The sequence below is a fragment of the Oncorhynchus mykiss genome, chromosome 11, assembly GCF_057628025.1.
Source record: "Oncorhynchus mykiss isolate SJ-2025 chromosome 11, ASM5762802v1, whole genome shotgun sequence".
Taxonomy (NCBI): Eukaryota; Metazoa; Chordata; class Actinopteri; order Salmoniformes; family Salmonidae; genus Oncorhynchus; species Oncorhynchus mykiss.
Genome location: NC_143032.1, coordinates 84296378 through 84314976, shown reverse-complemented (window position 1 = coordinate 84314976; position 18599 = coordinate 84296378). Strand labels below are relative to the sequence as shown.

Below are 18599 nucleotides of genomic sequence, written 5' to 3'. Positions count from 1 at the left end.
GACTGAGTCTGTTGTCCTACCAGGGTAGTTAAAGTTATGATGACTGAGTCTGTTGTCCTACCAGGGTAGTACCAGGGTAGTTAAAGTTGTGTAATGGAGTCTGTTGTCCTTCCCAGGTAGTTAAAGTTATGTGTGACGGAGTCTGTTGTCCTACCAGGGTAGTTAAAGTTATGTGTGACTGAGTCTGTTTTAAACGTGCCCCATTTTCAGAGCAGAGCAGTGTCTGATTTGCAGACCAACTGTTGTCCTGATTGTTATTATAACATCTCTCCCATTCAGGGATGAACAAAAGACAGCTGAAAGTTACTTCGAAGGACGAAACTGCTACAAACAAGACCAACTTACAGGTAATCATAATGAAAACTCCCCCAAACTTCTGTATAGTACAGTGTTAAAACTGGTGTAAACTGGGGGGAAACGAACGTTGTGTTAAACCTGGTGTTAACTGGAGGGAAACGAACGTTGTGTTAAAACTGGTGTAAACTGGGGGGAAACGAACGTTGTGTTAAAACTGGTGTAAACTGGGGGGAAACGAACGTTGTGTTAAAACTGGTGTAAACTGGGGGGAAACGAACGTTGTGTTAAAACTGGTGTAAACTGGGGGAAATGAACGTTGTGTTCACTTCTGTACAGTGTTAAAACTGGTGTAAACTGGGGGAAATGAACGTTGTGTTCACTTCTGTACAGTGTTAAAACTGGTGTAAACTGGGGGAAACGAACGTTGTGTTAAAACTGGTGTAAACTGGGGGAAATGAACGTTGTGTTCACTTCTGTACAGTGTTAAAACTGGTGTAAACTGGGGGAAATGAACGTTGTGTTAAAACTGGTGTAAACTGGGGGAAATGAACGTTGTGTTAAAACTGGTGTAAACTGGGGGAAATGAACGTTGTGTTCACTTCTGTACAGTGTTAAAACTGGTGTAAACTGGGGGGAAATGAACGTTGTGTTCACTTCTGTACAGTGTTAAAACTGGTGTAAACTGGGGGGAAATGAACGTTGTGTTAAAACTGGTGTTAACTGGGGGGAAATGAACATTGTATTCACTAGAGTTGTGTCCTTTTGCAGTCAACAAAGAAAGGACAGCAGCCCCAGTTTTTGCAAAGTCGGAACCTAAAGTGCATAGCCTTATGTGAAGGTAGGTATGTGTGCTCTGGGCTGGAGTAACCACAGAACAACCATGGAGACATTAACTTATAACACATACAGTGTCTTCAGAATGTATTCACACCCCCGGGACTTCTTTCACATTTTGTTTTGGTACATTCTGAATTTAAAATGGATTAAAAAAAAATTATAATGTTTTTTTCATTTCTTTTTTCAAATAAATGTCACTGGCCTATACACAATTACCCATAATGTCAAAGTGGAATTATGTTCTTCGAAATGTGTTACAAATTAATTTTTAAAAAATGAAACGCTGAAACGTCTTGTGTCAATAAGTATTCGACCCCTTTGTTATGGCAAGACATAATATGTTCAGGAGTACAAATATGCTAAACAAGTCCCATAATAAGTTGCATGGTCTCACTATGTGTGCAATAATAGTGTTTAAAACATGATATCTCATCTCTGTACCCCACACATCCAATCATATGTAAGGTCCCTCAGTCGAGCAGTGAATTACAAACACTGATTCAACTACAAAGACCAGGGAGATTTCTCTATGCCTTCGCAAACAAGGGCACCTATTGGTAGATGGGTAAAAAAATAAAATAAAAAGCAGAAATGTAATATCCCTTTGAGCATGGTGAAGTTATTAATTACACTTTGGATGGTGTATCAATACACCCAGTCACTACAAAGATACAGGCGTCCTTCCTAACTCAGTTGCCGGAGAGGAAGGAAACCACTCAGGGATTTCACCATGAGACCAATGGTGACTTTAAAACAGGTACAGAGTTTAATGGCTGTGATAGGAGAAAACTGAGGATGGATCAACAACATTGTAGTTATTCCACAATACTAACCTAATTGACAAGAGAGAAAAGAAAGAAGCATTTACGGGATTAAAAGTATTCCAAAATATGCATCCTGTTTGCAACAAAGTAATACTGCCCCAAAAATGTGGCGAAGCCATTCACTATTTGTCCTGAATATAAAGTGTTATGTTTGGGGAAAATCCAATACAACAAATTACTGAGTACCACTCTACACATTTTCAAGCATAGTGGTGGCTGCATCATGTTATGAAAAGCTTGTAATTGTTAAGGACTGGGAAGTTTTTCAGGATAAAAAATTAACGGAATGTAGCTAAGCACAGACATAATTCTAGAGGAAAACCTGGTTCAGTCTGCTTTCCACCAGACACTGGGAGATGAATTCACCTTTCACAATAGCAATAACCTAAAACAAATTTTATGTAATCCATTTTGAATTCAGGTTGTAACGCAACAAAATGTGGAATAAGTGGCTACTACACTCTGAAGCCACAGCATGTGAACTCTATTTTAATATATGTGTACATAAAGAGTTTATTTCCAAAATGAAATATTTCACATCTCTGACTTTTTCATCAAAGTATTGCTTACCTGTGTGTACAATATTCCTATTCACAGATTTTTTTTTAAAATTCATATTTTCAAATATGTATTCAAATGTTTTTTTCACAAAACGCTACAGATGTATGTAGGATCTTAATTTGAGCCAGTGTGCTACGTCATGAAAATAATCCCGCAGCAACAGGAAATGTGAATTATGTGGATTATAATTAAGGTTTGACCTTTTTTTTTTTTAAGGACAAATAAAGTCTTACATTTTAAAGTGGAAATTATAACTTTAGAAGCCTTTTTAAAAATCGAATACACTACAAGGTTGCATTTCCTACTGTGCAAGGAAATTCTCAGCAACAAAAATGATCAAATTAAAATCCTACATCTGAATAGATCCATTGTTTAGCTGGAACAGAATGTTGGTTTCCTGTATAATTGACTGGGATATGTGGTTATCTTTAGCATCTGCTAAATGTAAATGTTTTGCATACAGATCTCATTACTGTATTGAATTGGGAGAAAAAAATATTACAAATGTATTATTTGAACAGTTCTTTATTAAAAATGTAGTTATTTTTACATTTGACTGTGTAAAACCGAGCAGTACTACTTATTTCTCTGAGAGTGAGGTGGATGTACCGTATAGAGTTTTGCCAAACAAAATGATTATTTGTCTCTCTGAAATTAAACCAAGTGGTACGATTTTAAACAAACACAACTGTCATTGAACAAACACCATGCCATGATTAGATAGTGAGGGGGGGGGACAAGATTTAATTTCAGAATTTCTTTAAACAATAAATGTTAATTTACTAAATAAATAAACATTTCTGAAAATGAACATATAGCATTGTTTTTGCAATAAACTCTTTGTCCTCTTAACAGTAATCACATCCCCTGACCTGCACAAACATGGAGACATCTGGGTCGTTCCCAACACTGATCATGTCTGTACACGCTTCTTCTTCGTGTAAGTAGGCTTAAACAGTATTCCTTGCAGTAGTTACTGGACGGTATGCCCTTTATTGACATCCCTTACAGTCGTCTCCAATTCATCAAAGCAGACTAGGGGTTAGGGTAGTAGACTAGGGGTTAGGGTAGTAGACTAGGGGTTAGGGTAGTAGACTAGGGGTTAGGGTAGAAGACTAGGGGTTAGGGTAGTAGACTAGGGGTTAGGGTAGTAGACTAGGGGTTAGGGTAGTAGACTAGGGGTTAGGGTAGTAGACTAGGGGTTAGGGTAGTAGACTAGGGGTTAGGGTAGTAGACTAGGGGTTAGGGTAGTAGACTAGGGGTTAGGGTAGTAGACTAGGGGTTAGGGTAGTAGACTAGGGGTTAGGGTAGTAGACTAGGGGTTAGGGTAGTAGACTAGGGGTTAGGGTAGTAGACTAGGGGTTAAGGTAGTAGACTAGGGGTTAGGGTAGTAGACTAGGGGTTAGGGTAGTAGACTAGGGGTTAGGGTAGTAGACTAGGGGTTAGGGTAGTAGACTAGGGGTTAGGGTAGTAGACTAGGGGTTAGGGTAGAAGACTAGGGGTTAGGGTAGTAGACTAGGGGTTAGGGTAGAAGACTAGGGGTTAGGGTAGTAGACTAGGGGTTAGGGTAGTAGACTAGGGGTTAGGGTAGTAGACTAGGGGTTAGGGTAGTAGACTAGGGGTTAGGGTAGAAGACTAGGGGTTAGGGTAGTAGACTAGGGGTTAGGGTAGTAGACTAGGGGTTAGGGTAGTAGACTAGGGGTTAGGGTAGTAGACTAGGGGTTAGGGTAGTAGACTAGGGGTTAGGGTAGAAGACTAGGGGTTAGGGTAGAAGACTAGGGGTTAGGGTAGTAGACTAGGGGTTAGGGTAGAAGACTAGGGGTTAGGGTAGAAGACTAGGGGTTAGGGTAGAAGACTAGGGGTTAGGGTAGTAGATCTGGGGTTAGGGTAGAAGACTAGGGGTTAGGGTAACAGACTAGGGGTTAGGGTAGTAGACTAGGGGTTAGGGTAACAGACTAGGGGTTAGGGTAGTAGACTAGGGGTTAGGGTAGAAGACTAGGGGTTAGGGTAGTAGATCTGGGGTTAGGGTAGAAGACTAGGGGTTAGGGTAACAGACTAGGGGTTAGGGTAGTAGACTAGGGGTTAGGGTAACAGACTAGGGGTTAAAGGTCCTTTACAGAAAATGGATGTTTATCAAAGTGGTCTGTTATTAAAGAAATAACACATACCAGTATTTGATAATACAAGTGAATAAACATTTACGTTTGACATTTTACAAGAGTCTTATTAATAGCTGGAGTTCCCTCAGGGAATTATGTTCTATGGGGGGGTTGGTACTGAGAAGTGGTGTTCTTGTGTGATTCTTCTTCTGGTCCAGTTATGAAGATGGTCAGGTGGGGGATACGAGCATCAACACACAAGACGCTGGCATCCATCGAGAAATCCTACGAGTCATCGGCAACCAGACTGCCACGGGATGAACAACACAGCAATACTGCTGCCTCTCCTCCTCCACCTCTCAGCTCAAAGCTGGATTTTTTTTGAGCTGCGGAGGCCCATCGTACCAAGTGTTTCCTTCCGATCAACGCAGAGAACACACAAACAACTTCAAAGTTTGAAACCTCAGCACACACATGTACAACTGAAACGCAACAGAACTCGAGGGAAGAACACATTTTTGCTAAGTTTCTAAATACTATGAAGAATCCTGCTTTTCCTGAAGACACAGTACGTCTCTGTTTGACTGATTGGGACGATTTCATTTTTTTTGTAGAGAACGTTTAAAACGGTAAAACTCTTTGGTGAATATTTTGAGACTTTTTGCTAGTAGATATGGGCCTTTTCGGGGAAAAATAACTAGGAAAAAGTTCCTTCCTGTCTAGGAAAAAGGTCCCATCCATCTGACCTGGTTTACTATAGAGTTGTACCTTTTTAAAGTACAATGTATACTGAAGGTGTTGACATGCACTGTTTCTTAATGTCATACAACTGGTTCATAACCTAAAAAACTACAACTTATTTCCCACCTTATTATTTTGTGTGTGTGTGTGTGTGTGTGTGTGTGTGTGTACAGACACACAGTACCAGTCAACAGTTTGGACACCTACTCATTCCAGGGTTTTTCTTTATTTTTACTATTTTCTATATTGTAGAATAAGTGAAGATGTCAAAACTATGAAATAACACATATGGAATCATGTAGAAACCAAAAGTGTTAAGTACATCAAAATATTTTATGAGATTCTTCAAAGTAGCCATCCTTTGCCTTGATGACATCGTTGCATTCTCTTGGCATTCTCTCAACCAGGTTCACCTGGAATGTTGGAAAAGCAATCTTGAAGGAGTTCTCACATATGCTGAGCACTTGGCTGCTTTTCCTTCACTCTGCTTTGGGATTTGTTGGACAGCATCTGGTTGAGGTCGAGTGATTGTGGAGGCCAGGTCATCTGATGCATCACTCCATCACTCTCCTTCTTGGTCAAATAGCCCTTGCACAGCCTGGAGGTGTGTGGGTTATTGTCCCGTTGAAAAACAAATGATAGTCCCACTAAGCCCAAACCAGCAGAATGCTGTGGTAGCCATGCTGGTTAAGTGTGCCTTTGAATTCTAAATAAATCACACAATGTCACCAGCAAGCACCATCACACCTCCTCCATGCGTCACGGTGGGAACCACACATGTAGAGATCAACCGTTCACCTGCTCTGCGTCTCACAAAGCCACAGCAGTTGGAACCAAAAATCTCATTTGTACTCATCAGACCAAAGGCCAGATTTCCACCAGTCTAATGTCCATTGCTAGTGTTTCTTGGCCCAATCAAGTCTCTTCTTATTATCGATGTCCTTTAGTAGTGGTTTCTTTGCAACAATTCGACCATAAAGGCCTGATTCACGCAGTCTCCACTGAACAGTTGATGTTGAGATGTGTCTGTTACTTGAACTCTGTGAAGCATTTATTTGGCTTGCAATTTCAGAGGCTGGTAACTCTAATGAACTTATCCTCTGCAGCAGAGGTAACTCTGGGTCTTCCTTTCCTGTGGGGGTCCTCATGAGAGCCAGTTAACTCTAATGAACTTATCCTCTGCAGCAGAGGTAACTCTGGGTCTTCCTTTCCTGTGGCGGTCCTCATGAGAGCCAGTTTCATCATAGTGCTTGATGGTTTTTGCGACTGCATTTGAAGAAACTTTAAACTTTAAAATTCCTTGACATTTTCAGTATTCACTGACCTTCATGTCTTAAAGTAATGATGGACTGCCGTTTCTCTTTGCTTATTAGAGCTGTTCTTGCCAAATAGGTATTTTACCAAATAGGGCTATCTTCTGTATACCACCCCTACCTTGTCACAACAGAACTGATTGGTTCAAACGCATTAAGAAGGAAAGAAATTCCACATTCACTTTTAACAAGGCATACCTGTTAATTGAAATTCATTCCAGATGAAGCTGGTTGAGAGAATGCCAAGAGTGTGCAACGCTGTCATGGCAAAGGATTTATTTAACACTGTTTTGGTTACTACATGATTCCATAGTTTTGATGTCGTCACTATTATTCTACAATGTAGAAAAACCCTTGAATGAGTAGGTGTGTCCAAACTTTTGACTGGTACTATGTATATATAACATGGAATGGTTACCAATATAGCGTGTGTGTGTGTATATACGTTATATTGGTAACCATTCCATGTAGACTGAGGCACACAGCAAAATAATGAGTAGAATCGACATTGTCAGGATTGAATACATTTGAGTAGAATCAACATTAAGGTCAGGGTTCAATACATTGAGTAGAACCGACATTAAGGTCAGGGTTCAATACATTGAGTAGAACCGACATTAAGGTCAGGGTTCAATACATTGAGTAGAACCGACATTAAGGTCAGGGTTCAATACATTGAGTAGAACCGACATTAAGGTCAGGGTTCAATACATTGAGTAGAACCGACATTAAGGTCAGGGTTCAAGACATTGAGTAGAATCGACATTAAGGTCAGGATTCAATCAGGACTGCGGACGATCCGCATTTTAGTGCAGTTGACATTTTAAAGGTGATTTCCCATTCGAGGCCGACATCTGCAGCGTTTACTTAGGCCATCTCCTCGATCGTGGTAACATTGCCTTTAAATGGTGCATAGCCCAAAATGGCCGTTCGGACCCTGACCCTGGTGTAAAGACCCTTGACTGACATGTCGTCACAAAAATGAGCAGAAATGTATGCTGTGTTAATTTAGGAAAGTAGATCCATTTCCTTCACATATCATAACAAGAAATGTATATATTGGTTTCTTCTCCTTTTATAAGGGGGGGGGGTCTACTGGTTTTACAATGGGGAAGACTTTGATTCCAGTCAAGAATAGATACATATTACAGTATGGATGTGATACATTTGTCAATTCACACAGTTACGTACCTCTCACAACCAGTTCCAACACCTATTTTCAAATATAAAATAAAACATTTCAGATTGATATTTGTACTTTTGATTTAAAAACTATGGGTGGATTGTATAATCGACACCCCAATTTAAAATAACATTTTAAAATAGTTTCCTTTTGTTCTATACATATAAAGCATTGGTGTTTGCTGCTGTTGTTTATATATATATATATATATATATATATATTGCTGTGATTTCAATGACCAATCAGAGCTCAGATTGATGTATTCTAACCCTTATGTTAATTGTAAATTATATATTTCTAAGAATGGATGTTAGTTTAAAGTCAACATTGGTCATAGAGGACACCAACCACTCTGTACATGATACAAGTCTTAAGTTTCCTAGCAAAAAAAACCAACAGTACTGTAAAAAACAGGTCATATATTATTTTATATTATATATTATTATTTTTAATAAAACAAAAATTAATGACTAATGATTTTCCCATTTTAAATATACGTCAGGTTATTGTAACAAATATAAACACCAGTTCATTAGCAACGCGTTGTTCGTTTTTGTATTCCATAATTCAGTGGCCAAATCACATTAATATTGTTTTAAATACCGGTCGTTGGAATAGTAACACGAACCGGATCAGCACACAGGTGGACGGACGTTGGTTTCGTGACTTTGGTTTTATTGAGATTCCAAAGGCGTTGTGTCACTAACACGTTGTTCATAATCTGTATTACTGACATTTTATAAGGATATCTTGACATTTTTTTTTTTTTAGCAGTACCACAGTGTCATGTATCTAATGAAGAAGGGTATACTGTTGCAACTGGAAGCACATAAATCAAGTGCACCAAGGGATGACGTCATGAATATCAATTAACATAAACATTTTTTTTTTTTTTTTAAAAGCAACTCAAAAGTACAAACTTAAGTCAAATATTTCACAGGAAATGTTAATCAGTTGGAGATGTATATGACGGTCAGTGGTATACTTGGATTTTTGATCTCTTTTATCTGGATGTTTTTTGTATTTTATTTAATTTTTTTTTAAGTATTATGTTATTATGCTACTTATCATTTGGTGCCTTATAGACATGAATTAATGGTAATATAACAATACATACTGAATATATTGTCACAACAACAAGGCCAAATATTTTCTGTATTCAGTTTTTATGGCTTTTTCTTCAAATGAATTCAGCTTTTTTTGGGGGGGGGGGGGCTTTTTACAAGTTATGAAAATAGTAGCTTATGTACTTGTTTATGTTCAATAAATTAAAAGAAGAAACCACAATTTGTTAATTTCTTTTACTCCGAATGGTTTCTGTGAGTGGGAGATGGGGGGTTCTTTACTCTGAATGGTTTCTGTGAGTGGGAGATGGGGGGGGGGAAGGGGGGTTCTTTTTCTGTAATTTTATTACATCTTAAACTCAGTGTATTTCTTAGTGTTGTTTTCTTTTGAGTGACAGCCTACAAATAAAAATTTGGTCAAGTTTTTTTTTTTTTTAGCACGTTGGCACGTAGGGCACACTGAGTGGGGGCACCTTGTTAGTATGTGTTACACTTATGCTGGTTACCATCTCGTTAGTGGTAAGTTGGTTTCGGTGATATTTAAGAGTGGCTAGCCCAGTGCTCTAGTTGTCTTCAGAGAAGTGGAGGGTTAACACCTTTTAGTTGCCGATCCCTGTGTGATTTCTAGACAAACATTCCTTTGTCTGATCTTCCCTGTTTTTTTGTTTTTGTTTTGCTCACCTTTTTGGTTTGTTGCCCGTCTTTTAGAGTTTGGTGTGTGGCCTTTTGTTTGCCTCTTCTTGGGCAGATCTAGTGGGCGCTCACGGTGGGTGACATTAGCACGGTGGGTGTCGTTAGCACGGTGGGTGTCGTTAGCACGGTGGGTGTCGTTAGCACCATGCCCATGACTGTCTTTCAGAACCCCTCCTAAAACCTGTTTTGTTCTGATTATCAGTGACTGTTAAGTACCCCTTCGGTTTTAGTGACATTATTTTGTTACGTTTCCCCAACAAGAAAAACCATCTTCATTTCACAAGAGTTAACCTGAAGCAGCTGTGTGTACCACATGTATTTGTGACCTCTCTTTCTTCATTCTTGCATATCGGTAGTTGCGTGACATGCAGATGACATGTCAATAGATTCCTTTGACCTTCAGTTCATCCTGTAGACGTCTCAGGTAGTCGGGGTCAGGGTATCCATAGCTGGGAAACCATAAAAATTGTTTTTTTTAAAACCTTAAGTTCATAACGACTGTCCCCCTTTTGAGTTTGTACTTCCTATAATGGAATTTAAGGTAACGCTTCTATCTCGCAGATCTAATGCAGTATGATGCCGTTATAATGCATTGACAGACATGTTATGAGAATGTATAACCCCCTTTATAATTACGCAATAAGGCCCAGGGGGTGTGGTATATGGACAATATAGAAGGTTGGTGGCACCTTCATTGAGGAAAATGGGCTTTGTGGTAATGGCTGGAGCGAAATACATGGAATGATATCAAATACATCAAACATACGGTTTCCATGTGTTTGATTCCATTCCATCCGCTCCGTTCCAGCCATTATTATGAGCCAGCCTCCCCTGGCTGATTTAACATGACGCGACGCGGAGTGCCTGGACACAGCCCTTAGCCGTGGTATATTGGCCATATACCACAAACCCCCTCCGAGTTGCCTTATTGCTATTATAAACTGGTTACCAATCAGAACAGTAAAAATACATGTTTTGTCACACCTGTGGTATACGGTCTGATATACCACGGCCGTCAACCAATCAGCATTCAAGGATCGGACCACCCAGTTTATAAAATGTCTTGTAATTAGCTCATTATGCGTGTAAGTCATGCATTGCAACATGTAACCCGTTCTACAGAATGGAGTGCATCCATCCATACTGTACTAACCAACTGGTGCCTCCGCTCCTGGAGGTTTTATGGTGGATGTCGTTCCACGTGACCATGTTTTCCATGCCTGTGGTGGAAGATCGGCCAATAGTGAACGTGAGTCGCTGGTCGAAGGCCCTCTTCAGGAGAGCCAGAACATTCCTGCCCTCCGAGGAATCTGGGAGATACGCTGTACGGGATGCACCCTGGTAAGTCTGACCTGGGTTGGGATGCTCCTCCTATGTGACCAGATCAGTATTAGTATAACAGAAGAGGATCGACATGAGCAAGATGGCTTTGTGTAGATTTGCGCATCTTGATCACGTAAAAAGGGTGGGTGCTTGGGATTCTGGCCATCGTCTCGCTGAAGGAAGGACATTCGCTAGGAAGGATGAAAACTAGGAAAGGATGGAAACTAGGAAAGGATGGAAACTAGGAAGGATGAAAACTAGGAAAGGATGGAAACTAGGAAAGGATAAACTAGGAAAGGATGAAAAAATACACAGCACTGCTAGATATGTGCCCGTGGTAGAGTAGTGGCTTTGTATGTAGTTTGAATGTTTAACTCGCTTACCTTCTGTATTCCACTTGGAATGTGGTACTGAATCACGATTGTTCCATACTTCTCATATCCAGACAAAGAAGATCTTTCCTTAGTAACAGCCATAGTCCCGCCCTTTGGCTGCGTCCCCTTCAGTTCCCCATAGACTGCCCCACAGGTTGGACAGACAGGTTTGGTCTTGAACGCCTCCTCCAGACAGCCTCTACAGAACGAGTGTTTACATGCCAACGTCTTCTTTCTGTCCTCTTTAATGGTGTCCAGACAAATCGGACATGACTCTAATTCTTTGTCGTCCGATTGCTTGTTGCGTGTAGTACCAGAGGCTCGGGGGCTAACTCTCTGGGGTGTCAGGGGTCGTTGTGATGTCACAGGGGAACTGGAACCGTGCCGTAGAAAATCCTCCAACATCACAATATGCATGTAGCGCCCTGTCACTGTAATATTGTCTTTACTGGGGCCTCCTTCAATCAAAAGTTCTGGAAACTGTCCCTGCAAGCTTTTGTAGTATTGTGGATCCAAACTGTAAGTCTTCACTTTCAGATCTGTAGCGAGTCTCTGATAGAACGTGATAAAGCGCTCTCTGGCGAAATGAACCCGAACCGGGTCTTTTCCGTGGCTTTGAAAGGTCACCAGCATTTTGTCCCGAGGTTTACGAATTAAGACGTCTTCCCCTTGGATTCTCTTCAACTCCTTTGAGCATCTCTGTTGGATGAAATCCCAAACGGCTCCAACTATCGCCACTGGTTTCACTGGACTAGGTGACCGAGGACGCTGTTGGTGACGAAGAGGACTGTCTCTGAGATTGGGGGCGGCACATCTGTCTAGACTTGACATCTTCACAAACAGGTCCTCTATTTCATCAAATGATCCCCGCACTTCGTAGTGCAAGGTTCTTGTAACGCGGTTACCACATCCAGTGAGAAGGTACTTCACCTGGTTGGGCTCTTTGAAAGTGTTAGGATCTACAGTGAGAGTGACATCTGAAAATACCTGAAAAACACGAAGCATTCAGCGAGTTCAATACGTAAATGAGTGTGACATAAATAGCACAATGACAGATGGCTCATTACGAGACCTTTATCTGACCAAACCTGCACTGTAAAATGCATCTAGTTCTTTCAACGAAATACTAATAAATAAATACAATTGTTTACTCAACTTTTCAGTCAAAGGGTTAGCTGAACTTAACATTTTTAGGCAAAAAAATTCAGTCAACTTAAAAACATGTGTTCACTCAAATTGTCTCATATGTTCATTCAATTAGAAATTATCATTTGGGCATCTTACCAAAAAAAAGAGGCTATGGACATAAGAGTTGCAAAGAAAAAGCCATATCTCAGACTGGCCAATAAAAAGAAAAGATTAAGATGGGCAAAAGAACACAGACACTGGGACAGAGGACCTCTGCCTAGAAAGCCAGCATCCCAGAGTCACCTCTTCACTGTTGACGTTGAGACTGGACAGAGGAACTCTGCCTAGAAAGCCAGCATCCCAGAGTCACCTCTTCACTGTTGATGTTGAGACTGGTGTTTTGCGGGTACTATTTAATGAAGAAGCCAGTTAGGGACTTGTGAGGCGTCTGTTTCTCAAAACTAGACATAATAATGTACTTGTCCTTTTGCTCAGTTGTGCATTAGCTAACACAACGTGACATTGGAACACAGGATAGCTAACACAACATGCCATTGGAACACGGGATAGCTAACACAACGTGCCATTGGAACACGGGATAGCTAACACAACGTGCCATTGGAACACGGGATAGCTAACACAACGTGCCATTGGAACACGGGATAGCTAACACAACGTGCCATTGGAACACGGGATAGCTAACACAACGTGACATTGGAACACAGGATAGCTAACACAACGTGCCATTGGAACACAGGATAGCTAACACAACATGCCATTGGAACACAGGATAGCTAACACAACGTGCCATTGGAACACAGGATAGCTAACACAACGTGCCATTGGAACACAGGATAGCTAGCACAACGCGCCATTGGAACACAGGATAGCTAACACAACGTGCCATTGGAACACGGGATAGCTAACACAACGTGCCATTGGAACACGGGATAGCTAACACAACGTGCCATTGGAACACAGGATAGCTAACACAACGTGCCATTGGAACACGGGATAGCTAACACAACGTGCCATTGGAACACGGGATAGCTAACACAACGTGCCATTGGAACACGGGATAGCTAACACAACGTGCCATTGGAACACGGGATAGCTAACACAACGTGCCATTGGAACACAGGATAGCTAACACAACGTGCCATTGGAACACGGGATAGCTAACACAACGTGCCATTGGAACACGGGATAGCTAACACAACGTGCCATTGGAACACGGGATAGCTAACACAACGTGCCATTGGAACACGGGATAGCTAACACAATGTGCCATTGGAACACGGGATAGCTAACACAACGTGCCATTGGAACACGGGATAGCTAACACAACGTGCCATTGGAACACGGGATAGCTAACACAACGTGCCATTGGAACACGGGATAGCTAACACAACGTGCCATTGGAACACGGGATAGCTAACACAACGTGCCATTGGAACACGGGATAGCTAACACAACGTGCCATTGGAACACGGGATAGCTAACACAACGTGCCATTGGAACACGGGATAGCTAACACAACGTGCCATTGGAACACAGGATAGCTAACACAACGTGCCATTGGAACACGGGATAGCTAACACAACGTGCCATTGGAACACGGGATAGCTAACACAACGCGCCATTGGAACACGGGATAGCTAACACAACGTGCCATTGGAACACGGGATAGCTAACACAACGTGCCATTGGAACACGGGATAGCTAACACAACGTGCCATTGGAACACGGGATAGCTAACACAACGTGCCATTGGAACACGGGATAGCTAACACAACGTGCCATTGGAACACGGGATAGCTAACACAACGTGCCATTGGAACACGGGAGTGATGGTTGCTGATAATGGGCCTCTGTACACCTGTGTAGATCAGCCGTTTCCAGCTACAATAGTAATTTACAACATTTAACAATGTCTACAATGTATTTCTGATCAATTCGATGTTATTTGGAATGAACAAAAAAAAAGTGCTTTTCTTTCATAAACAAGGACATTTCTAAGTGATGCCAAACTCCTGAACGGTAGTGTATATGTTAAAAGCACTGTGTGTTTGTAACCAGTGCTTAACTTGGACTGAAATCGGTTCCGGTACTTATTTTGGATGCCGGTACTGTTTATATATAGATGCAGGAGCTCCACAACACTTTTGAGCTAATATTCTATAAGAGTAACAGGAACTCAAGCAGTAGAAAATGTTATGTGCCGGTCAAGAACCGCGTGTAACGTTACCTTTTTTTTTTAGTTAAGATGCTTAAATAATAATGTATAGTTTTATGAACCAACACGTTTTAAATTGAAGTTTTCTCAAATTTGAGCGAAAGTTGGCCTAACTAAATATTTTTAGTTCAGGTAACACTTGGCCCAAAACGTTCAGTATAGAAAATAAAAAGACTGAAACCAGTTACTTAATAATAATTAGTTGAAACAACTAGATTTGTGGGTGTTTTTTTTACAGTGTGGCTAAAACTGGTTTCCACCTGCATTTTGATGAACAACTACAGTCTATCACGAGGCAATATACCTGGGTTGGGTTTCGCTAAAAGCATGGTAGCATTAAAATCATATTTGGTCCATTTACTTCCAATGTTATTAAGCTGATATTAGTGCTCCGATGAACCATTTCGGTCGACCATAGAGCTCGATAGAGCCAAAACGGACTCAAATCCACACGGTAACGTTACACTGTGTTTGGGAATCTTCGATTACATAAATGAGTAGATCGAAATGTAATGAGCCAGTTTAAATGCGTTTTAACTATAAATACTAGTTCATATAGGCTAGATTAGAATGTTGTTTTTTCTTAATTTTATTTTTAGGGTACACATACATACCTCTTTCAATGACGCATTTGCCATGGTGCAAGTATGTTGTTGTGCGTCCTTCGTTGCTATGAGGTAGAGCCAACTAACTTTCCTGTTCCCGGGGTTCGCTAAATCTACTTCTGCAGTATATAGGAACAAATTATCAAGGCTGTATTGTCTTTACCATAGCAATCTATTTGATCGATGTCCGTCGTTTTATTCTTGAGTCGCATTCAGCATTTTTCAAATTTGAAACCGATCGTAAACTGTCCAACCATTTAGTTTCGTTTTGATAAAGGGGAGTGATCTCTTGTGTTCATCCCAGATCAGCTGCTCCGCTTCTCTTCGTCCGCTAGAGGACAGTAGAACACTGTATATACCCTCTTCACAGAGACTTCTCTTTAAGCGAGATGGTGCTGTACTCCACAGAAGTGACAGCAGGTATCGTCATCATTTCTATTTACACTGGGATCTTATTTGTTTAACATTGCTTTCATTGATTATTTCGTCGATGCGCTACAATGCTAAATCACATAGCCTTACACATGTTTTAAATTCGGGTAAAGATAGTTGGCATATTAGATTGGCTAGAATTGAATGTCATTTGGATAAACCAGCATCCCACAAACAAAACATCACATGAAACTATATTTAATGATCTGTATGAGTGTTTCCCTTATCTATGTTTTTTTTATTTATTTTTTATTTTTTAGTGAACAAATCTGATAAACCCGCAATATTGGCAACACTGAGAGACAGATCTCTGTATGCAAATCAGCTGTTTTGGTGACACACTTTTTCTATTCTGGCCGGTAATGATATGGTGCTCTCAGTAACTTAAAATTAATGATACGGTACTCGACTAAGAGTGAGGCTCTGCAATTGAATCGGCGCAGTATTCACAGACACGCCACCTGCACTAGGACTGCCACTGAATGAAAGACTCTAAATTAAGTCTCCATATAAGAAGACGAGAGCACAGAGATTTTAGGCAGCATTTCTAAAAAAAAAAAAAATTGGAGACTGCCTGACCGGAACAGAGATCACAGTATGTATGTTTGTAGCCTATTGTATACATGCCGCGGGCGGTTTAGACTGTGGAGCATGGGGCTATTGCAATGGATGGAGTCGGAAAGATTATGAGTTGAGTTTTGTAAGGGACAATTTTATCCTCAAGGTTTATTTAGCCTATTCAGATTCGTTGAAGACTAATTGTCTTTTAATAACCTCAAAATTGTTTTTGTGTTGTCCTCAAATGTCTGCAATTTCTGTATTGTAGTAATAACACGAAGTATGTTTTAACAATGTGTTATCTTGTGATTCTATTCGGTAGTATTTTGTCATTTTAATCCTGATAATGCATCCTATGTGATAATAATTTTAGAGAGCGCTGTAGACTTTTTTTCATAGTAAAAAAAAAAAATCTAGCTATTAAATTATAATAATTTATAAAATTATGTAACATGCTTTATACCACTTGTTTGTAAGGGGAAAAAAAATACTATATTTAAATTTAAAGGATGTGAATTCTTTAATACATCTAAATGTTTGGTCAATAGTTGATTTTATAATTAATATTTTGTGCTTAAAGAATACATGCATTAAAATACCCCCAAAAAATATAAATCAATCTTCTGTTTATGTCAATGTCATACCTCAAATGCAAACGGAACTTGAGAAAACCTTAGCACAAATGTCAAGGTGTAGTACCTTGTTACCGAAAATGTGCTAGTTATCGGTAACAAATATTTTGGTTGGCAAAATAAAAAAGATTTTAGCCATTCATTTGTATGGCGTCATTGTACTGTAACTCTATATTGCATACTGGATAATGAATATGGAAATAACAACGGATATATTTCTTGACAGTCACCTTTTTTTCTAAATAAATAAGCTACAATATAATGAAACAATCTTGTCATGTATTTATCTCCAAATAATATGTATCAACATTAAAGACATATTACTTTAACTTTTCATTTTGATTTGTAGATAAATGATTAGCCTGTAATATTATGAATTATTAGAACAAGTATTGTTACTATCATTAATGTATAATTATTATTCAGCCGTTTTAACAATTGAAAATCCAAGATATCAAATAACAATTGAAAATCCAAGATAATAAAAATTGAAAATCAAAGATATCAAAAGCATTACGCGATATGGACATTCGGGTATGTACATCGCTAGCCTACCATCTGTGAATAAGTAGCCTAGGCCTATTCAGATACTTTAAGCCGAGGTAGGGTATCTCATCTAGACACACACCCAACCATCTGACGCTGCGGATGAAAATGATGCATGGATTGGAAAAAAAGACCAGCATTATTTTTGATCCGTCCTGTCCTGACATGATGGCAGATTTATGTATCTCTCTTTCTATATTGATTTGCGCATCTCGCAGGATACAGCATCTTTCCAGTCGCTGACTCTACAGACCCGTTCACATTCAGAACACAACAACTTGAATTGAGAACTAAAAAGACACCCATGTGACACTTTGCTGCCTCTCGTGAACGAAATATCAGCCCACGCATTTATGCAGCCAGCCAGACAGCCCAGCGCCCACCATACAATACACCACTGTGGATTTAATAGCAGTGAAAGTATTATGTCGAATCGGATTGAGGGAGATTTAGACATCTGTCTAATGCAGCCAATAGAATGTACATTAGTAATATTGAACCAAGGGAGGGACGCCGGTGGCGGATCCAACAAGGATTAAGTACAATTCATAATCTGCCAAGGGAAAACGGCAATGCTGATTGAGAGCATCCAGGCGGCACGGCATGGCAGGGATGAAACGGGAAAATAGTTCACGTCCCCAAGAGGCTCATGGCAGGGATGACACGGGAGAATAGTTCACATCCCCAACAGCCTCATGGCAGGGATGACACGGGAGAATAGTTCACATCCCCAACAGCCTCATGGCAGGGATGACACGGGAGAATAGTTCACATCCCCAACAGCCTCATGGCAGGGATGACACGAGAGAATAGTTCACGTCCCCAACAGCCTCATGGCAGGGATGACACGGGACACTGGAGCATCATAGTTCACATCCCCAACAGCCTCATGGCAGGGATGACACGGGACACGGGAGCAGCATAGGTCACATCCCCAACAGCCTCGTGGCAGGGATGACACGGGAGCAGCACAGTTCACATCCCCAACAGGCTCGTGGCAGGGATGACAAGGGAGCAGCACAGTCAATTCCATATCCTGAACAGCCCTACTGCTGATTTCCAACTGGCTGATATCAGGTTACATTAAAAAAAATGGAGAAAACGGAAAACATCTAGCTGTCATGTGAAACGCCTAGCTGTCTTATTCACTGTG

The 18599-nt window shown here is 40.4% G+C and overlaps 2 protein-coding genes across 10 annotated transcripts in view; one reads left to right on the top strand and one right to left on the bottom strand.

Moving 5' to 3' along the window:
- The window catches only part of LOC110535140 (poly (ADP-ribose) polymerase family, member 8), an 83393-nt gene extending 74251 nt beyond the window's left edge, over positions 1–9142 (top strand). For 3 of the 7 annotated variants that reach the window (XR_016484727.1, XR_016484728.1, XR_016484726.1), the window contains 5 exons: positions 280–347; positions 1066–1135; positions 3375–3459; positions 4837–6470; positions 6550–9142. Coding sequence is in view for 3 of the 7 variants with exons in the window: in XM_090191262.1 (XP_090047388.1) it covers positions 280–347; positions 1066–1135; positions 3375–3459; positions 4837–4939 (326 nt within the window). In the remaining 4 variants the exon portion in view is untranslated. Of the gene's footprint in view, positions 1–279; positions 348–1065; positions 1136–3374; positions 3460–4836 lie in introns of all 7 variants that reach the window. The other 4 variants (XM_090191262.1, XM_090191261.1, XM_090191263.1 and 1 more) reach the window with 2 other exon arrangements.
- Positions 9143–9898: 756 nt separating this feature from the next.
- si:dkey-3h3.3 (RING_Ubox and Deltex_C domain-containing protein) lies at positions 9899–15780 on the bottom strand. Of its 3 annotated transcripts, XM_090191264.1 has the most exons (5): positions 15288–15630; positions 12741–12846; positions 11319–12296; positions 10766–10983; positions 9899–10061 (listed from the first exon to the last, which is right to left on the bottom strand). In XM_090191264.1, the coding sequence occupies exons 3-5, from the start codon at positions 12138–12140 to the stop codon at positions 9992–9994; spliced, it is 1110 nt and encodes a 369-aa protein (XP_090047390.1). In that variant the 5' UTR covers positions 12141–12296; positions 12741–12846; positions 15288–15630; the 3' UTR covers positions 9899–9991. The 3 variants fall into 3 exon arrangements, with proteins under 3 accessions (XP_090047390.1, XP_021477934.3, XP_021477933.3); XM_021622259.3 differs by lacking the exon at positions 12741–12846 and having other exon boundaries at positions 15442–15780; XM_021622258.3 differs by lacking the exon at positions 12741–12846 and having other exon boundaries at positions 15288–15604.
- Positions 15781–18599: the final 2819 nt, after the last annotated feature.

Excerpts from the sequence above, each read along its gene's own strand:
- si:dkey-3h3.3 (XM_021622258.3), bottom strand. The coding sequence starts at position 15,311 with ATGGCAAATGCGTCATTGAAAGAG. Across the intron at positions 12,297-15,287 it reads CAAATGCGTCATTGAAAGAG|GTATTTTCAGATGTCACTCT; the intron begins GTATGTATGTGT and ends CGTGTTTTTCAG. Across the intron at positions 10,062-10,765 it reads AGGAGCGGAGGCACCAGTTG|CTATGGATACCCTGACCCCG; the intron begins GTTAGTACAGTA and ends ATGGTTTCCCAG.